General features: G+C 47.5%; 2 protein-coding genes and 2 long non-coding RNA genes across 4 annotated transcripts; 3 read left to right on the forward strand and 1 right to left on the reverse strand.

Moving 5' to 3' along the window:
- The first annotated feature begins 972 nt into the window (after positions 1 to 972).
- Positions 973 to 3,620, forward strand: LOC144128057 (uncharacterized). Its single transcript, XM_077661115.1, has 4 exons — positions 973 to 1,104; positions 1,191 to 1,329; positions 2,023 to 2,246; positions 3,167 to 3,620. The coding sequence occupies exons 1-4, from the start codon at positions 1,052 to 1,054 to the stop codon at positions 3,348 to 3,350; spliced, it is 600 nt and encodes a 199-aa protein (XP_077517241.1). The 5' UTR covers positions 973 to 1,051; the 3' UTR covers positions 3,351 to 3,620.
- A 124-nt stretch (positions 3,621 to 3,744) lies between these two features.
- On the reverse strand, positions 3,745 to 6,370 carry LOC144128061 (uncharacterized). Its single transcript, XR_013313672.1, has 4 exons — positions 6,115 to 6,370; positions 5,734 to 5,901; positions 5,181 to 5,314; positions 3,745 to 4,687 (listed from the first exon to the last, which is right to left on the reverse strand). It is a non-coding gene; the product is annotated as an uncharacterized LOC144128061 (long non-coding RNA).
- Positions 6,371 to 12,636: 6,266 nt separating this feature from the next.
- Positions 12,637 to 14,675, forward strand: LOC144128054 (uncharacterized). The gene is made up of 2 exons (XM_077661112.1): positions 12,637 to 12,851; positions 13,203 to 14,675. The coding sequence occupies exons 1-2, from the start codon at positions 12,696 to 12,698 to the stop codon at positions 14,673 to 14,675; spliced, it is 1,629 nt and encodes a 542-aa protein (XP_077517238.1). The 5' UTR covers positions 12,637 to 12,695.
- A 3,135-nt stretch (positions 14,676 to 17,810) lies between these two features.
- LOC144128062 (uncharacterized) lies at positions 17,811 to 18,529 on the forward strand. Its single transcript, XR_013313673.1, has 2 exons — positions 17,811 to 18,076; positions 18,264 to 18,529. It is a non-coding gene; the product is annotated as an uncharacterized LOC144128062 (long non-coding RNA).
- The last annotated feature ends 2,110 nt before the right edge of the window (positions 18,530 to 20,639 follow it).

Consider the following 20,639-nt stretch of genomic DNA (forward strand, 5'->3'; position numbering starts at 1 on the left):
GGCGCAGCGCTGGCATCGAGGCACCCTACCACATGCGAAATGCGCAGCGCCATCTCGTTCACAAGTTGAGAGCACGACCTACTCTATAGGCACCCTGCACCCGCCAGGCACCGCCACCGTCGACGCTGTGTTCAGCGCCCCTCACGGCCAGTTCCTCGTCCCTGTCAGGAAGGCTCGCCTCGCGACTTCGAAGGGATGGCGTCTGCCAGCGGCGTGCCGCTTATTGTAGAGGCGGGATTTCGCGCTATTCACGATGCGGAAAAATTCTTTAGAGGAGCAAACATCAAGAAAGGCACGAAGCTTTTTGAAGCAGGACACGTACACAACGTGAAAGAGGTGGTGTCGTGCGACGGGAGCGAAGTAGCAGCCCGGTGAATTGCGCAGACGAGCATCACTGCGCCACCGAAAACCATCAAATTAACGGTAAGAAATATTTCTATCTAATGTCTGTTAGCGCTGCGATCTTACTTTATTTTTTTTATGTAGCTATCTTCCAGTAGACAGCTTGTTGCCGCGAGCTGCAGTTGCAAGGCAGGCGTCGCAGGCAAATGCAAAAACGCTGCTGCCGTTGCCGTGTATTTGGAGCAGCGTGAAACGCTCTCTAAAACGAGCCAACCGCAAGCCTGGGGTGTCCCTACATTTAAGAAGGTTTACCCTAAACTTTCGAAGACGGCCAAGCGGCATAACATTGAAGGTAACTATAAAACTCCAGTTTTTGAGCAAACGGCGCAAACCTGACTTGATAACATTCCCGTTTGCAGCACCTTCGGTTTTCGATATGAAATTCCCTGTTGAAACTATCCCTTGAAATGATGTACCCGCTGTGTAATCTGCCGCTCATATTTTTTTCATTTTTTCAGCAACTGCTAGGTCGTTATCGCTGCAACACGTGCGTCAATATTTTGGGGATATCAAATGTCCAATAAACGAGCTTTTACAAGCAGAAGAGGATTAAAGCTGTGGTGAAGCGCCTGTGCGCACTGAAACTCCTGCCGGCAACGTAAAACTTTTTGACTGGGATTGTTCAGAAAAGGAGTACCCCAGCTACTTCATGCAGGATTCTTGCGGAAAGCTTGTGCTAAAAAAGCGGAATTTCACTGCAAGGTTTGTTTAATTTCTACACAGTTAGGACAAGTGCCCTGATTCTTCGACATTAGGATATGTGATTACTGTACTAAATTATCACCCAGTCTTTCAGATGTGGAGGCAAAGATTTATGAGGAATATGTTGCTGTTGCCCCTGAAAACGTGCCTTCACTGTCCAAAAAGACGCTGGACGACAAGGCGCAGTGGAAGCGAGCTAGGATTCCGCGCATAACTGGAACAAAGGTAAGCGATTCTTTGCTGCGCAAAATTTGGGCTTCCTCAGGTGTGAGCTCGGACGAGTTGCGAAGTCAATGACCGGAAATCGCAGGTGCAAGAAGTAGGAAGGGTTCCAAGAGATCCATTAGCATTCCTCGGCGTCTGTTGAATGTGCCATGAGTTAAAAACCTGTCTAGGAGGTAATGCAAGAGTCAAGCAAACGCCTTCCGCACGGGTTTGACCATTGTTAGACTAGAAACCGCGCGCGCGTGTTGGCCGTCGCGAAGGGTGGGCCCCGCAGTGGCACAGTCCTTGGAATGGCAGCTGCGGAGCCGAACGAGCTCCGCCGAGGGCCTTAAATTCCAAGTAAAACCCGCCGGCCACCAATGGTGGAAAAAAAACCCACCAAAAAAAGGGGATTCGGAGGACTCACTACGAAATAAAAGAACTTTCGCATACCAGAGTAAAAGGTTGGAAATAGCAGTTCGCTGTGAGCAAACAAAATTGTGATAATGTGAGTAAACTTGCCCTTGGCGCAGAAATATCGTTTTGGCTGCAAAATATTTATTCTAAGCTCTAATTTTCTTTTGCTGTTTCATGCCAGACAATTGGAACGAATTATTCCTCTTTACCGAGCGTATCATACAACTCCGTGTAAAAACGTCTACATTTAATGAACCCTGCAAAATTTATGAAGTGCGCTATTTGCTTTCTTTTCAGGCCTACAGAGTACTTTGCTGTCGGCCAGAAAATATTGACAGAAGAGCGAGGTCCCTCATTTTCGAGCAAGACTTCGGAGGGCCAACCGTGCGATACGGCATCGCGATGGAGCCCAAAGCCCGCCGAGCATTTGAGAATGAACACGGCGTTGAAGTTTCATTGTTCGGCCTGGTTGTTTCACGCAAGGAGTCGTGGTTAGCGTGCTCTCCGGACGGAATCTTTCTGTAAGTATATAATAATTTTTGTACAAGATATCACCTTTTTGCTATTTTGCCAGAACATCAATAACTTCAGGAGAGTTAACTGCTGGGCTAGTTGGTGTTGCATACTGAAAGATTTTGCGCCTGAGTCGGTATTGGTCCCTGTGGCTGAAACACTTTTGAAGAAGCTGAAGGCTGGGGTAAGCAGGGTAGAACCGAAGAAGAAAGAGTGGCCTGTTGTATTCCCATACATTCATAAGGTCACGCACGGCTTGAAAAAAGTCGCTAACCGGTATAATGTACTGATGGTACTCTCGGCTCCCCAAAAGCTTTCCCAGTTAAGCCGTCGCATTACTTGCGATAGGCAAAAGCTTGGCTGCCAGAAGAAACATGGCCAGCGTTTCGTGAAGTGTGCCACTAATGTGGTTTATGAAATTCCTCTGTCCTGCGGAAAATCCTATATTGGACAGACAGGGCGTTGTGTCAATGACCGGCTTAGGGAGCATGCACTAGATATAAAAAATAACGAAGGTGAGCGACTTGTGGTTCACTGCAGAGCCTGCACCGATTGCTTCCCACGGTTCCGTGAGGCGAGGATTTTGGGTAGAGGCAGGTGACAGACATCCCTAGAAACTCTGGAAGCGTTCTACATCAAGAAAGCGGGCCCTAACTGTGTTAGTGATACATCGGTTTTTCTTTGAGGCTGAGCGCAAGTTTTTATCGCGCCTAATCAGCTAGTGTTTTTTTCATGTTACCTTGTACGCATGCGCGGTGTTTTGTTTCGTGGCCTATATATGTCGAGTGCTTCACCCTCAATAAACAGTTGAAGTGTGCGCCCGTGGTGTCGTCTTCTTTCTGTGTGTGGTGTGTGTTAGGCGCAAAATCTTTCTTTCAGTATCAATAACTTCCATTGCTGCATTTGATTATTCTGTTCTGAAATGCAGGACGCACGAGAACGAGGCTGTGCTTTTGGAGATAAAGTGCCCCTTCAGTCGCAGAGGTCAGACGCTGACAACAGATCCACTTTTGCCATATTTGCAAAAGAACGATGCTCTGGAGCTGCGAAAAAAGCACACTTACTACGCTCAAATACAGATCTCCCTGTACGCCCTGGAGCTTCAACAGTGATGGTTTTACGTCTACACGGAAGCTGATTCCCTGACGATTAAAATTTCCCGGGATGAAGAATACCTCGCCGAAGCGATTCCGGTGCTCCGGGAGTTTTACTTCGCAAAGTACCTGACATGCTTGAAAGAATACTACAACACGTAATGGTGCAGTAATCCTTTCATGAAATATACTCAGTTTTTTCATGCTTTGTTTATTTACCAAAGAGTCAAAAACAGAGCTGTGCAATATGTACATACCGAGAAGTGTAATAAACAGAGTGTCTTATGAGACATTGCATTCGTTCCTTGCAAAAATTCCTGGCTTTAGGTTTGTTATCACAGCGACCACATGAACAATATCATCGACATACCCAGTCAGTTCATGAGGAATTCTTTGGGAAAGTATATTGAACGTTTTCAGCCTTTGGGTAACTCTTTCCACATGAATGCGGACAGACGCTGTCTCATACGCCGCATCGACTTCTGACTCCGTAAACTGGCACTCGTCGCAAATGGTGGCATCACAAGTGTCGCCTGGTGCACCCCAACGTCAGTGCGAATTCCCGGAAAGCCTTTGTCCGCTAGAATGACATCGCCAGGCTCTAGAAGGGATAACAGCTTGCCGTCCACTGTGACGGTCGCGTCCGAAGTCCTTCCGCCGTACCCTTCTGATACGAAAGTTATTGCACCATTCGGTGCGATGCAGATTAAATACTTCAGGGTGTACCTGCCCTTGTAGTGGGAAAACCACAGGTTGCGTGTCTCCACATCTGGCGGCATTTCGGTTTCTATTTCAGTACAATCTATAATAGCCCTGCACGTATCGTAGTGCCTTTTGAAGCTCGGCGGCATTGTGCGCTGCACTGCTAGTCGTGACGGCCAATAGATCCAGTCTTTCGTTGCTACTTTTATGTTCACAAGAACAGACTTGAATACCCTGGACGCCGTTGTGCTGTGCACGCAAAACAGTGAAGCGAGAAACGAAAACGGCAAGCCATGTTTCAGCTTCATCAAAAACAAAAGAAGCTTGTCCTCAACGGAAAGCTCCCTTAACCTTTGCGTTCCTGGCGGAAGAACACTTAGGAGCATCGAAAAAAGCTGAAATGACACCGCAGTGAAGGATTGCGGCGCAGCCTCATTACCATGGAGTGCCCTAAAACCTACAAAGTACGGCTGTTTCCGCAGAGGGCCCACGTTTTTGCCGCACAATTGAGCTGAATCACATGAGGTTCCGCGTTCAGCGGTGGTGGAAGTCCTGTGGTGCACATAGCAACTTGCGTTGCAATTTGATGTTGTCGAGATGAACGTAAATTCCCCGGAAAGGCATTCGGGCTCCATGTCGGTCATCGTGCATGCCTGCAATGCACGAAATACAAAAAAAGTAGCAGGTCAGCGGCTGCTGTTAACATTTTCCGGATTGCTTGCATACTGATCCTTTTCAAGATTCCGTGAGTCAACTTCCCTGCGTAGCAAAAACTCTACCATGAAGACGCTGCCTATCCTAGGAAGAGAAGTTGGGTGCAGCGCTAAGACATCTGTCCAAGCCGTACGCTGTGTATGCATTGACATGAATTGCCTTGGCGCACCCTTCCTTCGCGATTGCTGCGCGGGGAGAGTGAGTTGTACCTGCTAAGGAATGGCTTGGTAGAGCTGCACTTAACTACCTTTATCGCGAAAGCAACAAATTGCAGAAATGTGCAGGAATTATGTGTGTCTACAGCACTGCACCCTATTTTCTGTCCCCGGAACCGGCTTGGCTGCCATGGTGAAGTGGTTTTCTCTGCGCAAATAAGCTACCTCTCACAGTTTTGCAAACGCTCAATGCTGCTTTGAAGGAAAACCTACGTACAACGGCAAACTTCTTTTGTGACGCAGTTTCGTCACCGCCACTCGATGGAGAGTTGGCGTCAGGTGAAACTGCATTCAGTGGGCGAGGATCATCGTCGATCTGCTGATCATGCTTTCTGCTCTCTTTCCTTTCGCCTGCAAATATTATGCAACAAAACTAAGCGGAAGTGCAAAAATAAAAGAAATCAAGGTCAGTCGTCAAACGAACAGACGTTTCACTCACCGCCGCCAGCACAATGTATTAAAACAACTAAGCTCTCGACCAGGCGGAGCAAAAAAAAAGTATTGTGACACGCCGCTCTGAACGGGGAATAAATACAGCAGCGTAGTACATTTAAAATGGTCTAAGAGATGTGCAGCAAGACGACAGGAATGGAGACGTTCGAGATTGTGGCGAACACATATGATAGTTTTACAAGCGCACCTGCATGCACCCATGTGCCTGCTGTCGTTTTTCAGGCCAATTACGCGTTCTTGGAGAAAATATCTAGTCCCGAAAACACAACCACAAGTAAACATTAATGAACCCGAAGTTGATACATTTGTCAGCATACCTGTCATGACGCCCGGACGAACCACTTGTGCTTGCTTTTTTGTACGCTGATGGAAAGGTGCTTGGGTCGTAGGATGGGTGCCCTTCTTCATTCGATTTAGCATTGCTTACAAAATGCCTGCTGCATATTTTTGATTTCCTCGAAGGCATCCAATCCGTACCATCTTCGCTGCATAGTTCAAAATAACAACAAATATACATGATACTCCGCTACACGTTTGCAAGGAACGATGCTGCGGCGCTTTTTATCTATCGTCATATAAGTTCACGAAACTGCATCAAGACAGTGCCAAAAAACTCGATTTTTCCTGCACTGTAAAATTGCAACGAGTCCCTATGTCTACAGCATGGTATGAGAACAAGAAAAGGAGCTCAAACTTACTTTTGGCGACGAATAAGCCGAATCCAGCGCTCACGCCGTTCCGTCTCCCAGTATCGCGTCGGGAATCCATAAAACCTTGTCCCAGGCGAATTCAGATACGTGTTACTGCATCCTACTACACAGCAATGTGTCCTGCTGTTGTTATTAGCCATTTTGTGCTCGGAAAGGAGGCGCACAACTGCTTCGCGACGGCGCGCGCAACACAGCGCGAGCTGTCAGACTGCCCCCGCCTTCCTGACAGGGACGCGCGCGCCGCCGCCAGTGGCGCGCGCGTCGCGCTGGCTTGAGCCACCGCCCGATGTAAAGGGTTCAGCCGTATCCATCCATCCATCCATCCATCCATCCATCCATCCATCCATCCATCCATCCATCCAGTTAGATGCGCAGGGTGCCTACCTGCGCATGCGGCGCTGCTCCAGCGCCACATGCAGGCTTGGGTGGAGAACGAGGGGGTGTTAGGGGAACTACACAATGGGTTCCGGAAACAAAGGAGGTTGGAGGACAATCTATTTTCATTGACACAGTGTATAGAAATTGCGGAAAAGGAACATAGGCCCTTATTGCTAGCATTTCTGGATATTAGGGGAGCCTATGACAACGTTACTCAGGAGCATTTGTGGGACATATTGGGCACATTGGATGTGGAAAATGGAGTAATTAATCTTTTAAAAGATATATATAGAGGTAACAGAGTGCTCATAAAATGGGAAAAAAATGTATCAGGGCCTGTAGAGATACAGCGGGGGCTTAGACAAGGATGTCCTCTGTCCCCTTTGTTGTTCATGTTGTACCTGCAAGGTTTGGAGGCCAAGCTAGAGGGGAGCGGACTAGGTTTCAACCTATCTTTTTTCAAGCAAGGGGAATTGATTAAACAGTCATTACCGGGACTAATATATGCGGACGATATAGTGATAATGGCTGACAACAAGGAAGACCTGCAGAAGTTGTTAGACATATGCAGTACAGAGGGAGATAGATTAGGCTTCAAGTATAGTAAGGAAAAATCTGCAGTCATGACATTTAATGAAGAGGGCGGCGAGCATAGAATACAGGAGTTCGTGCTAAAAGTAGTGAATGAGTACAAGTATCTTGGGGTGTGGATAAATAACAGTGTTGAGTATCTGACAGAGCATGAAAAATATGTAATGAATAAAGCTAGTAGGAATGCAGCTGTCATGAAAAATAGGGCACTGTGGAATTACAATAGGTATGAGGTGGTAAGAGGAATCTGGAAAGGGGTGATGGTCCCTAGCCTGACCTTCGGGAATGCGGTCCTGTGTATGAGGCCAGATGTTCAAGCAAGGCTGGAAATTAGGCAACGGGGAGAAGGGAGGTTAGCTTTGGGAGCACATGGCAATACACCAAATCAGGGGGTACAGGGTGATATGGGATGGGCGTCTTTCGAGAGCAGAGAGGCTAGCAGTAAGATAGCATTTGAGGAACGATTGAGAAGGATGGAGGCAAAGCGGTGGGCTAGGAAAGTTTTCAGATACCTGTATATAAAGAATGTTGACACGAAATGGAGAAAGCGAACTAGAAAATTGACAAGCAAATATCTGGACAGCAGTAAGGGGGCAAATCAGCAATTATCGGTTAAAAAAAAGGTTAAAGGAACAGAGAGAGCTTTGTGGAAAACAGGGATGCTGACGAAATCGGCACTAGAAACATACCGGACCTTTAAACAGGAAATTGTCAAAGAAAATATCTATGATAATTGTAGGGGAAGTTCTTTGTTGTTTGAGGCCAGGACTGGAGTTTTGCGGACTAAGACGTATAGAGTCAGGTACCAGGAGATAGACACTTTGTGCATTGCGTGCGGAGAGGAGGAGGAAACAGCTGAACACTTGATACTTTTCTGTAAAGGGCTTCACCCTACAGTGGAAGGCAGCGGGGCTGACTTACCCAAGGCACTGGGGTTTAGGGATATTGAAGGGAAAGTGGATTTTAAGAGGTTAGAAGTAACCAAGCGAAGGTTATCTGATTGGTGGCTAAAAGCAAGACAGGAGTAAAATTTCACAAGACATGGCTAGGTGGCTTGAGCCACCGCCCGATGTAAAGGGTTCAGCCGTATCCATCCAGCCATGATTTGCTTTTGCTTGTGTGGTTTTTGTTAGTCTTCCAAACCGCCGCCGCGAACAGTGGCGCTAGTGCTCACCCCCACCCCTTGGCCGCCCGCACGCACGTGCGCGAAACAGTCTGTTAGCTGAGTGCGTGATGATCTGTTGGTGTGGCTAAATCTTGATTGCCAGATTCTATTTCAGTGACACTATGGTTCTCAGCCCCGTGGGCGCCGGCTTTCGCGTTTGCGGCTTCATGCACGATGGTTTACTGCTGCGTGCCGTTGTGCAAGTCAAGCGGCCGAGCATCAAGAGGAATTTCATTTCATGAGTTCCCCATGACCGATATTCGGAACCAATGGTTGAAAAACATCTCTCCGCAAGGCGAAGGTAAGTTACTGTGCTGCACTTAGCTTTGAAACATGCTTTTAATGTGCATTTCGAACGACGGCGCCCGCCGAGTGACGATCGAGCTTAGGAGCTCTCGTGCGCTCCAGCAGTCGAGTTTGCATTGCATTGAGTGGTACTCGGAACGTACCCTCGTAAAGTAATTAATTTATACCTATTTTCACGTTGTCCCTCTTTTTTTCCAGGGCCAGGGAAAGAGCCCTGGGTTCCAAGCGACCGAAGCAGGGTCTGCAGCCTTCACTTCAGGCCAGAAAACTATCGTGAAGGCCTTAAGTTGCGGAGGTTGAAACCTGATGCTGTGCCAACAGTTTTTCCCGCATTCCCTGTGTACTTGCAGCCATCACCAAAGCAGACGCGACGCCTACAGAAACGAAAATTTCCTGCATCAGCTCCTTCTGTGAGCGAGTCTCCTGGACATGTGAAAAATGACAGGTAAATACAATTCTTCTGCCGCATTTTTTTATCTATTTACCTGTAAAAACAACATATGCCGGTTCTAAATATGATGCTTAACTGTATAGCAGTCTGTTGCCGCTGGTGTAATAAAATTCGTTTGTTTATTGCATTTCAGGCAAAATGAATGTATTCCTGACACAGCTGCAGCAGAAGCACTAACCAGTGATGATGGAAACAACGAGGCTGTAACTGTTCAGAAATCTGGGAGTTCTGAACCTGCAGGAAAACCTCCGCCAGGAGCTCCAATGGAGCCTTCAGGAATGTCTTTGCTAGAGCCAATCCAAGAAGCCTCCTCTGGCCAGCTTTTGCTTCCCACCTTTCAGTTAGCTCCAGAAGAAGCACTGAGAAGCGACCTGTTGTTTTCAAAGCCGGCAGCTAAGGGAACACAAACGAGGCTCTCGGTTTCCCGAGTTTCAGAACTATTCAGGCAGGTAGCAACACTCTCGAGCAAATGCAGACGGCTTATGTCTATGTCTCATATATCGTTGGACACCTGAACCGCGCCGTAAGGGAAGGGATAAAGGAGGGAGTGAAAGAAGAGAGGAACAAATAGGTCCGTAGTGGAGGGCTCCGGAATAATTTCGACCACCTGGGGATCTTTAACGTGCACTGACATCGCACAGCACACGGGCGCCTTAGCGTTTTTCCTCCATAAAAACGCAGCCGCCGCGGTCGGGTTCGAACTCGGGAACTCCGGATCAGTAGTCGAGCGCCCTAACCACTGAGCCACCGCGGCGGGGAGAAGATGAATTGGCAACACAGCTTCTATGTTTTGTTTTTGTTGGCCTCTCCACTCATTACAGGTATGTTGTTTTTAGCGGTGTCAAAAGATGGCAGAAAATTCATGATATCTGTAAAATTTGCAACTGTTATGTTCTTTTGCAGGTTACCGGTTGGGTATTATTTTTCGAAGGCCCTAACTGGAGGACAACTAGAGATTCTTGCCCTTAAAGTAATGGCATCTGTCGAAGAGGCAGGTTTTCAGGTGGTGAGGCTAGTTGCAGACAACCATCAGGCAAACTGCAAATTTTTTTCAAGCTTGTCAGGTGGCCCTATCAAGCCTGTCATAATGTGAGTAGTCATTCAATGTTGCCTCATGTAACGCATATGTTGCTATTGTAATGAAGACGACGAGCATATGCGCAAGCCGCACGGTCATCGCCTGGTGCATGCTCCTGGCTCGATTGTAAAGAAGACGACGAGCATATGCGCGAGCTGCATGGTCATCGCCTGGCACACGCTCTCGGCTGGACTAGCTGATCCGCTGTTGGCCCTGCTCCCGTTAGGAAGCTTCTCAGAATAAACCCCACCTTACATTTGGTGGAGGTGCTGGGTAACGTCCTCTCGCCCTCGAACTCCGCAACCGAACGCTACCCCCTACCGCGATGCCTAACCACTGTTGTGATCCTTGGGCTGGGACGACCTAATCAACGGCAGATGTGGCCGTGACGGACCCACAGGCGGAGACTGGGAGGCGCCGTCCTTCGCGGACGTCCATATGCCGGACCCTCCCTTTGTTGTCCTGATTGCCTCGTTCGGCCTTCCTGCGGGCCTGTGGTGCGGGATCACTTTGGGGACGCTTCCGGGCCAAACCCGCCTTCCCAGAATGGCTGCGCGCTGGGCGCGCTGGCACAGGCTGCTACCGAGCAGCGGACTGGGAGAGGAGGACCTTGGTGTCCCGGCTGTAAGGAGAATACCCGGCTCGCCGACAGAAACTCCGAGCAGAGGGGAGTGGAGTGGTGTGTGTTCTGACTCTCGAGTAGAGTGGCCGCTCCGCCGGTCGGTCTCCGACCAAGTTTTTACGCTACCATGACAATGTAAATAGTGTACATAAAGTTCTCCCTTTTGGTCACCTTAAATCCGTCTCCGGACCGCTTCGTTCCTGTTCTGCCCGACAACGCCTGCTGAGCGACGGCATGCTTCCCGATCCACGACAACTGTTTGGCAGCGGCGGGATGGCCTGCGTGATGTCCTAACTCCGGTTTGGTGAGTGCATCGCCTTCTTTCCTTGGAGTCCTGCCAGGCTTAACGTTAAGTGCTGTTCTTCTTGGTAGGCAAAATTTTGTTGCAGAAGCCTGTTTGAATTTGAACCTTGCTTTGCACCAACTCTCTTGACAGAATAGCGATCACAAAAAAAAGGCAGTCATGGACTGGAGAAAGCTGCGGAAGACGGAGATGGTCTTGATATGTGGTGAATTGGGGATTGATTGTGGTAAATCCATGACAAAACGGCAAGTTGTCGACGCGATCCAAGAAGGCGGCTTCGAGGATGAGGAGATCGTAGAGTGTTGGGAGGACATAAAGAATAAAGCTGAGGAGGAGGAAAGAAAAAGGCAACATGAGCTTGAGCTAGAGAGCAAGCGACTGGAAGTGAAGCTAGCTGAAGCTGATGCGGAAAAGGCAAAAGCGGCTACGCCCAATGTTGAGAATAACCTTTCATCTAAGCCGGCAAAAATGAAAGATCTTTTGTCTCCTTTCAAAATGGGCGAGGACATAGGGTTATTTCTTGTAAACTTCGAGCGCACATGCGAAAAAAATGCAATCCTTCGCACCACCTGGACTCAACACCTCTTGACGGTTCTTCCTTGTGAGGCTGCCGACGTGCTGGCTCGGCTTACTAAAGCGGAAGTGGACGACTATGACAAAGTGAAGGCGACATTGCTTAAGAAGTACCGATTGTCGGCCGACGCTTTCCGTCGGCGGTTCAGAAACTCCGCGAAACAGCCCACAGAGTCCTGCCCAGATTTTGCGTACAATTTAAAGGCAAACTTAGTCGAATGGCTCAGGGCCGCAGAAGTTTATGAGGACCGCGACAAAGTTGTAGAACATATTTGCCTAGAACAGTTCTACAACTGTTTGAATGAGGAAACGCGGCTCTGGGTTCAAGATAGGCCCGAAAAGAAAAGCTTGGAGCGCGCCGCGGAGCTTGCAGAAGAATTTCAGGCCAGGCGCGACGGAGGGAAGGAAAACGTGCGGGCAGTCACAAAGCCATACAGGAATTCCGTGAATCGTCCATGGCGGTGAGAGGACCGAGCGACCCCCACGAAGGGAGATAAAGGGACACACGAGGGGGAGCACGGAAAAGGGCCCTTCGAGGGAGGCTACGCGGACAAAGAAAAGAAGCAAAAAGAGCGGGCGAAAGCCTTCGAGGTGAGGAAACCGCCAGTCTGTTTCCGCTGTAACGAGTCTGGGCATCTGGCGAGCGGTTGCCGAAAGGCAAAAGTTTTTTTCGCTCACCACCCTCGACGAGGAAAACATGCGCCTACTGGAACCGTATATGCGCGAAATGACAGTGAATGGGAGAGAGTGCCGCGTTCTACCAAAGCCACCTAGACTACTAGCAGGCCTGTTCACTCTCTCCGGCAAACCCTCTGACGTCACCCCACCTTGCCCTGACCTGGCCTGGCGCAAAAATCCCTCGAGCCAGCGGAGGCGCTGCTCCCTCGGACGGCTCAGTGAGGGCCACTCGGGCGAAGCGAGCGCCACCTAGCCTACCTCGCCACATTCTCTGCGCAGCGCGTTTCATCGCTTTGCCGGAAGTTTTTTCGTTTATCGATAGGTGGCGCTGAAAGAGTTTTTTTTTTTTTGTTGTTGTGTGAGCAAGCGAGGCATCAGTCGTCCGTCTTCCGCGCCACGTGCGTTTGGCGTGCATGTGCAAATATGGGTCGCTGTTGCGTGCCAAATTGCAGAGGCGGATACGATAATGGGCCCAAGGTGCGGCTGTTTTCTTTTTCGAGTGATCCCACACGAAAATCGCTTTGGCAGCGTGCCGTGCGGAGAGATGATGTCGACGTGTCGACCCTGAAGGATCCTAAGGCAAGCAGCGACTTTTCTTCTATTCTCATTCATGCTGAGCTGTTCTTTACAGAAGAGTGGTGTGGACATATGCGAGAAGCCACTCAAGCGTTACACTGCACGATGAGTTAAATGTTTGCTGCGGTAACTTTTCTCATGCCCGTCTTTGCTTTGTTTGGGGTGATCACACTTTGGAATCGGCACTAAGAGCGAGTAGAGTTTGCGTACGTACGGACACCTCAATGAGCGCTAGGGTCATGTTTTACAGACAAAATCTACAAAACTAGCGGTCATGCCAGGCCGATATTGGCATGCATGCATATTATTATGCATTATTTGCTAACAGCGCTTTTTTTGCTGTCATATGTACAGGTTTGTGAACGGCATTTCAAGCCTGAGCACCTGCGCACAACTTCAACTTACACGGATGTCGACGGACGAACTATAGAAGTGCCTATGAAGATAACTCGGATAACGTCTGACGCAGTTCCGACTCTCTTTCCTGACTGCCCAAGTTACCTGTCCGCTACAAGACAGTCACGAGAAGAACCTGAGGTGAAGCGCAGACGGAACGAAAATGCACAACTCCAAGAAGCCATTCAACAATCAGCAGCAGCTTTCGAGATGGAAGAAGCAATGAATAAGATACAGAGCTTGGAAGACATTTCTGCACGTCTCCAACGTCTGCATCAAAAAGATTATTGGACGAATGTGTGTTGTGATAAGTGCATAATATTTGCTCACCTTGAGCCAACAACACAAGCGCCAGAGCTCCTGGCATCAGTGACAGTGTCAGCCGATATGTGTGTTCGCGTGTTTTGGAAACATGTGCAGCTGGCATCAAATGAAGAGCTTGAAATCCCTGGTCAAGTTCTCGATTTTCGTGTCTTGGAGAGACTTCTAGACAATGTGCAGGGATACTGCACTGATCGAAGCCATCAAAAACAGGACAGAGTGAGTGCTGCGCTCAAACTGATTGTTGCTCTCCTTGATGATATTTCTGATGACGAGATAACAGAGCATGAAAGGGCAGACGCATTATTTTTCCTGAAAGAGCAGTTTGAACTCATGGGGAAGAAAAACAATGGTTGCAGGTATTCAGCTGAACTATTAGTTTTGTCTGCTGTGTTCCACACAATTTCACCCCATGCGTATAACTTTCTTCGAAGCAGTGGTAAAGTGGTGTTGCCTCACGCTACAACTATTAAGAGAGTTAGTGCAGCTCAAGATGTGAGTCCATCAAAAGAGCAAACTGAAGAAGGCTTCTTGAGGTACATGAAAAGACGAGCTGGTTTGCTTAATCCTCATGAAAGGAACATTGTACTGATGATGGACGAAATACACCTCCAGCAGTTTTTCGAATATAAAGGGGGTCATTTTACAGGAGCTGCTGCTAACTGTGCCAAGCCAGCAAAAACAGCTCACGTCTTTATGGTACAGTCATTACTGTCATCATACAAAGATGTTGCACACATACTTCCTGTGTCTAGGATAACTGCAGAGGAACTTCATCGTGTTCTGCGAGGAGTAATTATGAACTTGGAAGATGCTGGTCTTCATGTAGTTGCCGTCATTACCGACAACAACTCTATTAACAGGAAGGTAATGTCATTGTTTGGTCGAAATCATAAGCCACTAATTGTATACCCCCATCCAGCACAACAGCAGCTGCCTTTATTTCATATAATTGACACAGTTCATTTGCTCAAGTGCATTCGCAATAACTGGTTAAACCAAAAGACCTGTGACAAGTGCCTGTATTTTCCACCTTTTGAAAGTGAACAAGAACAGGGTGTAAAAATGCAACGGGCTTCATTCACTTCGCTAAAGAAGCTACGAAGCTGAACAAGACAGTGTTGTTAAGGTTGCGTATGGCCTCACTTATAAATCACTGAACCCCACGAACCTTGAGCGACAGAACGTGAAGCTCGCTATGAAAATCTTTAGCAGCTTCGTCTCGTCAGCTTTACGGCTTAGAGGAACTGAGCTGAAGCTAATTCTCCCTGAAGAAACGGCTGAATTTATCGACCTTGTTTTAAGGTGGTGGAACATAGTAAACGTAAAAACTCCCCAAAAGGGATGGAGACTGCGCGATCCTTGGCAAGAAACAATAAGTGCAATGAGTTGCAAGCAGATCGAATTCTTAGATAAATTTGCTACTTGGCTTGACAACTGGAAATCGAGAGGCATGCAGACAGGCACGCTTACCAATGAGACCCATTCCGCTCTGAGACAGTCAACGTACGCATTAATAGAAGTAGCACGATACTGCCTGGATGAACTTGGTTTTAAATATGTTCTTTTGGGGAAGTTTCAAACTGATGCACTTGAGGCAAGGTTTGGAAAGTACAGACGATTGTGTGGTTCGCATTACAATGTCTCAATAACTGAAGTGTTTGAAGCGGAAACAAAGATACGCATCCAAAACACACTACTGTTGAAAGATTTCACTGATTCATCTAAGGAAGAGAACGAGCCAGAGCCATGCCCTGAAGCTCTAATTAAAAAATACAAGGTTTGTTTATCTGACGCTGAAATAAAGAAACCGCGAAAGGACATGCCAGCTATAGTATATATAGCAGGTTTCTGTGCACATGCTGCGCTACGGCGTCAGCCTTGTGATGACTGTTTACTGCAGCTCACAATCAGAGAGAGAGAACTTCAGCCAAGTGACCATGTTCTAATCGATGATATGAGCAGAGGGGGTCTGAAATTTCCTCAGCCATTTGTTGTGCATACGGTATTATGTACAAAGACTGTTTTGGAGCAAGTGACAGCCAAGGAGTGCGAGCATTTATTTCATGCTGAAAGTAACCAGAGGCTGGTTCTACTAAGCATCATGAAGTTTCTGCTGGCTGATAGGGAAGATGTTGATGTTTGTGCAAATGGTCACTGTCCAGATCTAGTTCGTCACAATATACTGAAGCCTGCCATCAACACATTGCTAAAAAACTATGCAGCTGCTAGAAATGATGTCCTCACCAGAAAGCAGGTGCATGCTAAACAGAGAAAACTGATGACCCTCAAATGAATTTCAAAACAACCCCTGTAATGCTAGGCAACTGGCTTTCACATTGGTTGTATGTTGGGTTATGTTTGCATGGGGCAGAATACAAAAGTAAAGCATATGGCTTGCACATCGTTATATGTTGCGCATGTTTGTAATAAAATGTCAAGTTGTTTGCTCATTAGATGTGTCTCATTGCGAGTGACCATGGAAATAAACGTGTCATTTAACACCACCAACTGTCTTTTCATGTCATAATTGTGTATTTCTGTGCTGTATTTCTACTGATTTGTAAGCAGCCAGAAAAACTTCCACTTCCATGCATTTTCACCCCTTAGTATCAGTGGTTTATTAATTGCCCATCATTGGAAAGCTGTAATCAGCACCTCTAATTGTCACACAACTTGCTTCAAGTGCAAGCGACCCGCGTATGCTCGCGGGTCAGCGGCGGAGTTGGGCGTGTACAGGCAGAGCAGGGCCTGGTGTGGTGACGTCACGGGGCGAGTGGGGAGGCCTTCTCCCTAGTCTAGGTGGCTTTGGTTCTACGCGACTCCGCCGCTACTATGGACGTGGTGCACCCCGCGCTCGTTTCGCCGAAGGAGTTCACGGGCGAGTGCGCATGGATCAGGCAGGTGGCCCAAGAGGACAGTGTCTGTCTGCCTGTCGCGCGCGTCACCATTGAGGGCCCGTTTGGGATATTGCACACTGAAGCGGCGGTGTCGGCGATCTTGCCAGAGCAGTGCCCCTACCTCTTTTCAAACCGCTCGGAGGAGCAGTTGGAGACGAGGTGGTTGAGCTATGGGGATCGCTCCGTGCACGCGCTTACGCGTTCTAAAGCCCGCGAAATCGCAGCCCAGTTGAGTCATTCCGGGGAAGCGGAGAGGCATGCAACGGGCGAAAAAACTGTGCAGGTGGGCGCAGAGACCGCTCCTTTCGGAAATGAGACGCCTTCAGCGCCGTGTGGCGAGGCCATTGAGGAGTTGGAAATTTCGGTTCTGCCTCCCCAGTTGGACGGCTTTCCCGAGTTGATTAAGGTAGACCGACAGACCATCGCAGCTGAACAGGACAGCGATGCAACTCTCCGAGATTTGCATGATCATGTCGGTGAGGGACTGGGAAAGAAAAACGTCGCTCTGACGCAGCGCGCAGGAGTACTTTATCGGCAGTACAAAAACAAAAAAGGTGTGCACTACGACCAGCTAGTGGTGCCCCAAAAATATCGGGCAGGCCTTCTAAAGCTGTGTCACGGAAGCGGCTGGTCCGGCCATCTCGGCGTCAAAAAAACAAAGGCCCGGCTTTTAAGAGAATTTTATTGGCCAGGGTGCTTCAAAGATGTTGAAAGATTCGTCCAGACCTGCGACGCATGTCAGAGAGTAGGAAAATCCCACGATAAATGCAAGGCAAACAACCTGGACGTGCAGTGGAAGGGCCCCGCGCAGGTTGTGGAAAAACTGTCAGAAACGAACTACGCGGTAAAGATCCCGGGTAGGCGGAACGAGGTAAAGATCTATCACTGTAACCTCATGAAGCCCTATCGACAACGCGAAGCAATCGTCCAGCTTCCGCTGAATGCACATGAAGAGGTGCAAACAGATTTTGTATTTCCAGGCAGTGACATCCCCTCTTTTACTGGAGTTCTCGAGAGGATACGTGGTGATGCAGAGCTTACCGAACAACAGAAAGGGGACCTCCAGTAGCTACTTTCAGATTTCGAAGACATTTTCGCTGACAGGCCGGGAAAGACACTCCTAGTGGAGCATGATATTCAGGTGACCACCGACGAGCCTATTCGCTCCAGACCGTATCGCGTCTCTCCAAGGCAAAGGGAGATCCTTAATGCTGAGATCCACAGGATGCTTGACCTCGGCGTTATTGTGCACACGAAGAGCGGATACACGTCACCTATCATACTGGTAGAAACACCCGGGAAGGAACCACGGCCCTGCACCGACTACCTAAATCCTGACGAGATCACCGAAATCCCTCTAATGACGAGAGGTCAGGCAGCATCGGCAAGGTTTGCGAGCGGAAGTTTTCTCACTTTTTTCCCGGCCAGTTTTACCTTTTTTTGTTTTTGTCAATGATCGATTCACATTTCGCCACAGGTGGCATCAAGAACGACGCGTTCGGGTGACAAGTACTAGCGCGCACAGAATTAAAACCCGCACATCGAACTTTGAAAGCCTGGCGAAATCTCTGGCAAGACCAAGGTTCTTCTCAACTGCGGCCACCTCATACGGTAGAATGCTTTGCACTGGGTGCTAACCAGCATGAGCTGCATACAAGAAAATTGTGCATGCATGATGTCCTCTCCCAGTTTGTGTTAAACTATATTTTGTGCTGTTTAAATTGTAATGCTGGAATGATTTCATAAAGCAAATCGTTAGTTTTATTCTAATATATTGCATGGTTTTGTTGTATTCAAGGCAAAATGACAGAAGCTGAAGCTAGAAGAGAATTGTCAATGGCTCTTGGAAGTTCAATCTATGAGGTAATGTATAGGTGTTTTTCATGTAACATTTTTAGGCAATATATATATATATATATATCTTTTACAGGTTGGGCTTATAATACATCCGGAGCAACCATGGCTATGTTGCAGCCCTGATGGAATCCACGTAGCCAATGGAAACAAATGCCTTGTTGAAATCAAGTGCCCTTTCTCGCTGAAAGAAAACCACCGTTTGATTGACTATGAGCATGAGCTCAGCTTTGTCCCATATATTGAGTACAGCAATGGGCATTTGATGCTTAAGAAAGGACATGCCTACTACACGCAAGTGATGGTGATGCTGTACATTTTGAATCTAGATCATGCCCTTTTTTTTGTTTACTCACCACAGCACAGCATAACAGTCACTGTGAAGAGAGATGATGGCTTCCTAGCCGAGTACATACCGAAGCTGGAAGGCTTTTATTTCAAGCACCTTTTGAGGTTTCTCACGCATTGATTGAAAGACCTTCTGACACTGACAAATAACTGAGTCATTTTACAGCCTCATATTGTTGGCTATGGATTGTTGAAATAAATGGCTGCAAGTGGAATGAGTGATGTGTAACATTTAGTCTCCCCATGCACAACTACAAAACATAATGATAGTATGCTTTGCAATATGTCTTCACTAAGACCCACAGTGCAGTCTCATAGTGTGGCTGCAGTTTCTGTCGGGGGAAAAACCCCAGGTGGAGTCAGGCTTGCAGCCTTCACTCAAGGTGTTATTCCCTTTTGCATGTTTACAGGTGCAGCTTACTAGTAGCTGAGGTGCAACCTCCATATTTCAGTAAAAAGTGATCAAGAACCCTGGCACACTGCACACTCATCATTTGAACGCAGAAGCATGCTCGAGTCATTTTTCTTAAAATGCTCCATATTTTTATACATGTATCCTGTAAAAAAAAGCATTTCATAAACATCATGCAATTATGTTCCAACTCTTCTGGCAGCACTAACAGCAGGCATCCCTTGTATTTGCAGGAATAAAAAGCGAACACAAGATGGAGTGGTTATTGATGGTGGCAGATTCATCACTTCAACATATGACTGAAGTTTACTTTAAAAAAGAAATCGGTAAAGTTTCAATATTGCTTTTTTGGTTCTGCTTGTGACCTTCCTAAACAGCCATGAACTCCCTGAATTTTAAGCCACCTGAAATACCACTATAAGATGATGTGTGCATCAATTTGTTTCAATGTAAGCTAAACATATTCAAGCATACAAGTTTGATTTGCAAGTATGTATTTCATTGGAATAAACTTATGTTTGTGCCAGTGAAATGGAGTGGCTTTGACATATTTTGGTCAAAGATGACAAAACATGAAAGGAGAGGTTGGTGTTTAAAGGTGGCTACAGCTACTGCTTTCCACTTTAGAGAGATAACTACTATAACTGGCAGCACAACAAAACTGAAGTACCCACAAGCAGCAAAAACACGATGGCAGCAGAAAACTAACCTTAACAACAAATGCATTATAGATATTAAGAGAACCTGAGCAATCAATGAGCACAATTCAACAATTCAGTCGGCAGGGACATAAGAACTTGAGAATTAGCAAAAACATAAGAGGGGAACATATGAACACAAGGTTGCAGGCACAGACACATGAAAGCATTACTCTGTCACGAAGACAACAAGCAAAGACTCAGATTTTGAATAGACACAGAAAGGTGCAACCCAAAACTGTAACAAGGGCAAAAATGAATGTCGGAAATAACTCGGATGTGCAAGACAGGAGCCCATTCTCGACCTATCGTTGCAGACAAGTACCGCACTGGTCATGCTAGGTCAGCAAAGCCTCTCCAACAAACCCGCTCCTGTGTGGTTTTGACATCAACATAGCTCAAAATTAGCCTACAGCCCTCTTATACCTGCGTCTCTCAATACATATGCACACATCTGCAGCACAACACTCCGTATACCATACGATACTGGTCTTTCACACTGTACTCGAGAGCACCTGCAAAAGAAATAAGTGTATGCTAAAGAACCACTGCGGCATCCCTCATAGCTCGAGGCCACGTTGGCGCTCCGTGTTGGGAAATTTTGGAAAGGTCTAATCCTTCCAACATCCAGATCTTCTGGACGCCAGGGCACCTCTCAACGACAGGCAATGAGGCGGCCAACACAGCTGCTCGAGCTCTCCTCCTCCGAGCATCTGGCACGCAGCCTCTCTCTGACATAGTTGACAACCCCTCACCCTTACTAAGCTACGCAGAAATTACGGAGTACTATAAGATCACAAGAAGGGAATATCCTCTTCCTCACAAAACCCTAAGTAAATATGAAGAGCACATAATCAGGCGA

This window comes from Amblyomma americanum, chromosome 4, assembly GCF_052857255.1.
Source record: "Amblyomma americanum isolate KBUSLIRL-KWMA chromosome 4, ASM5285725v1, whole genome shotgun sequence".
Taxonomy (NCBI): Eukaryota; Metazoa; Arthropoda; class Arachnida; order Ixodida; family Ixodidae; genus Amblyomma; species Amblyomma americanum.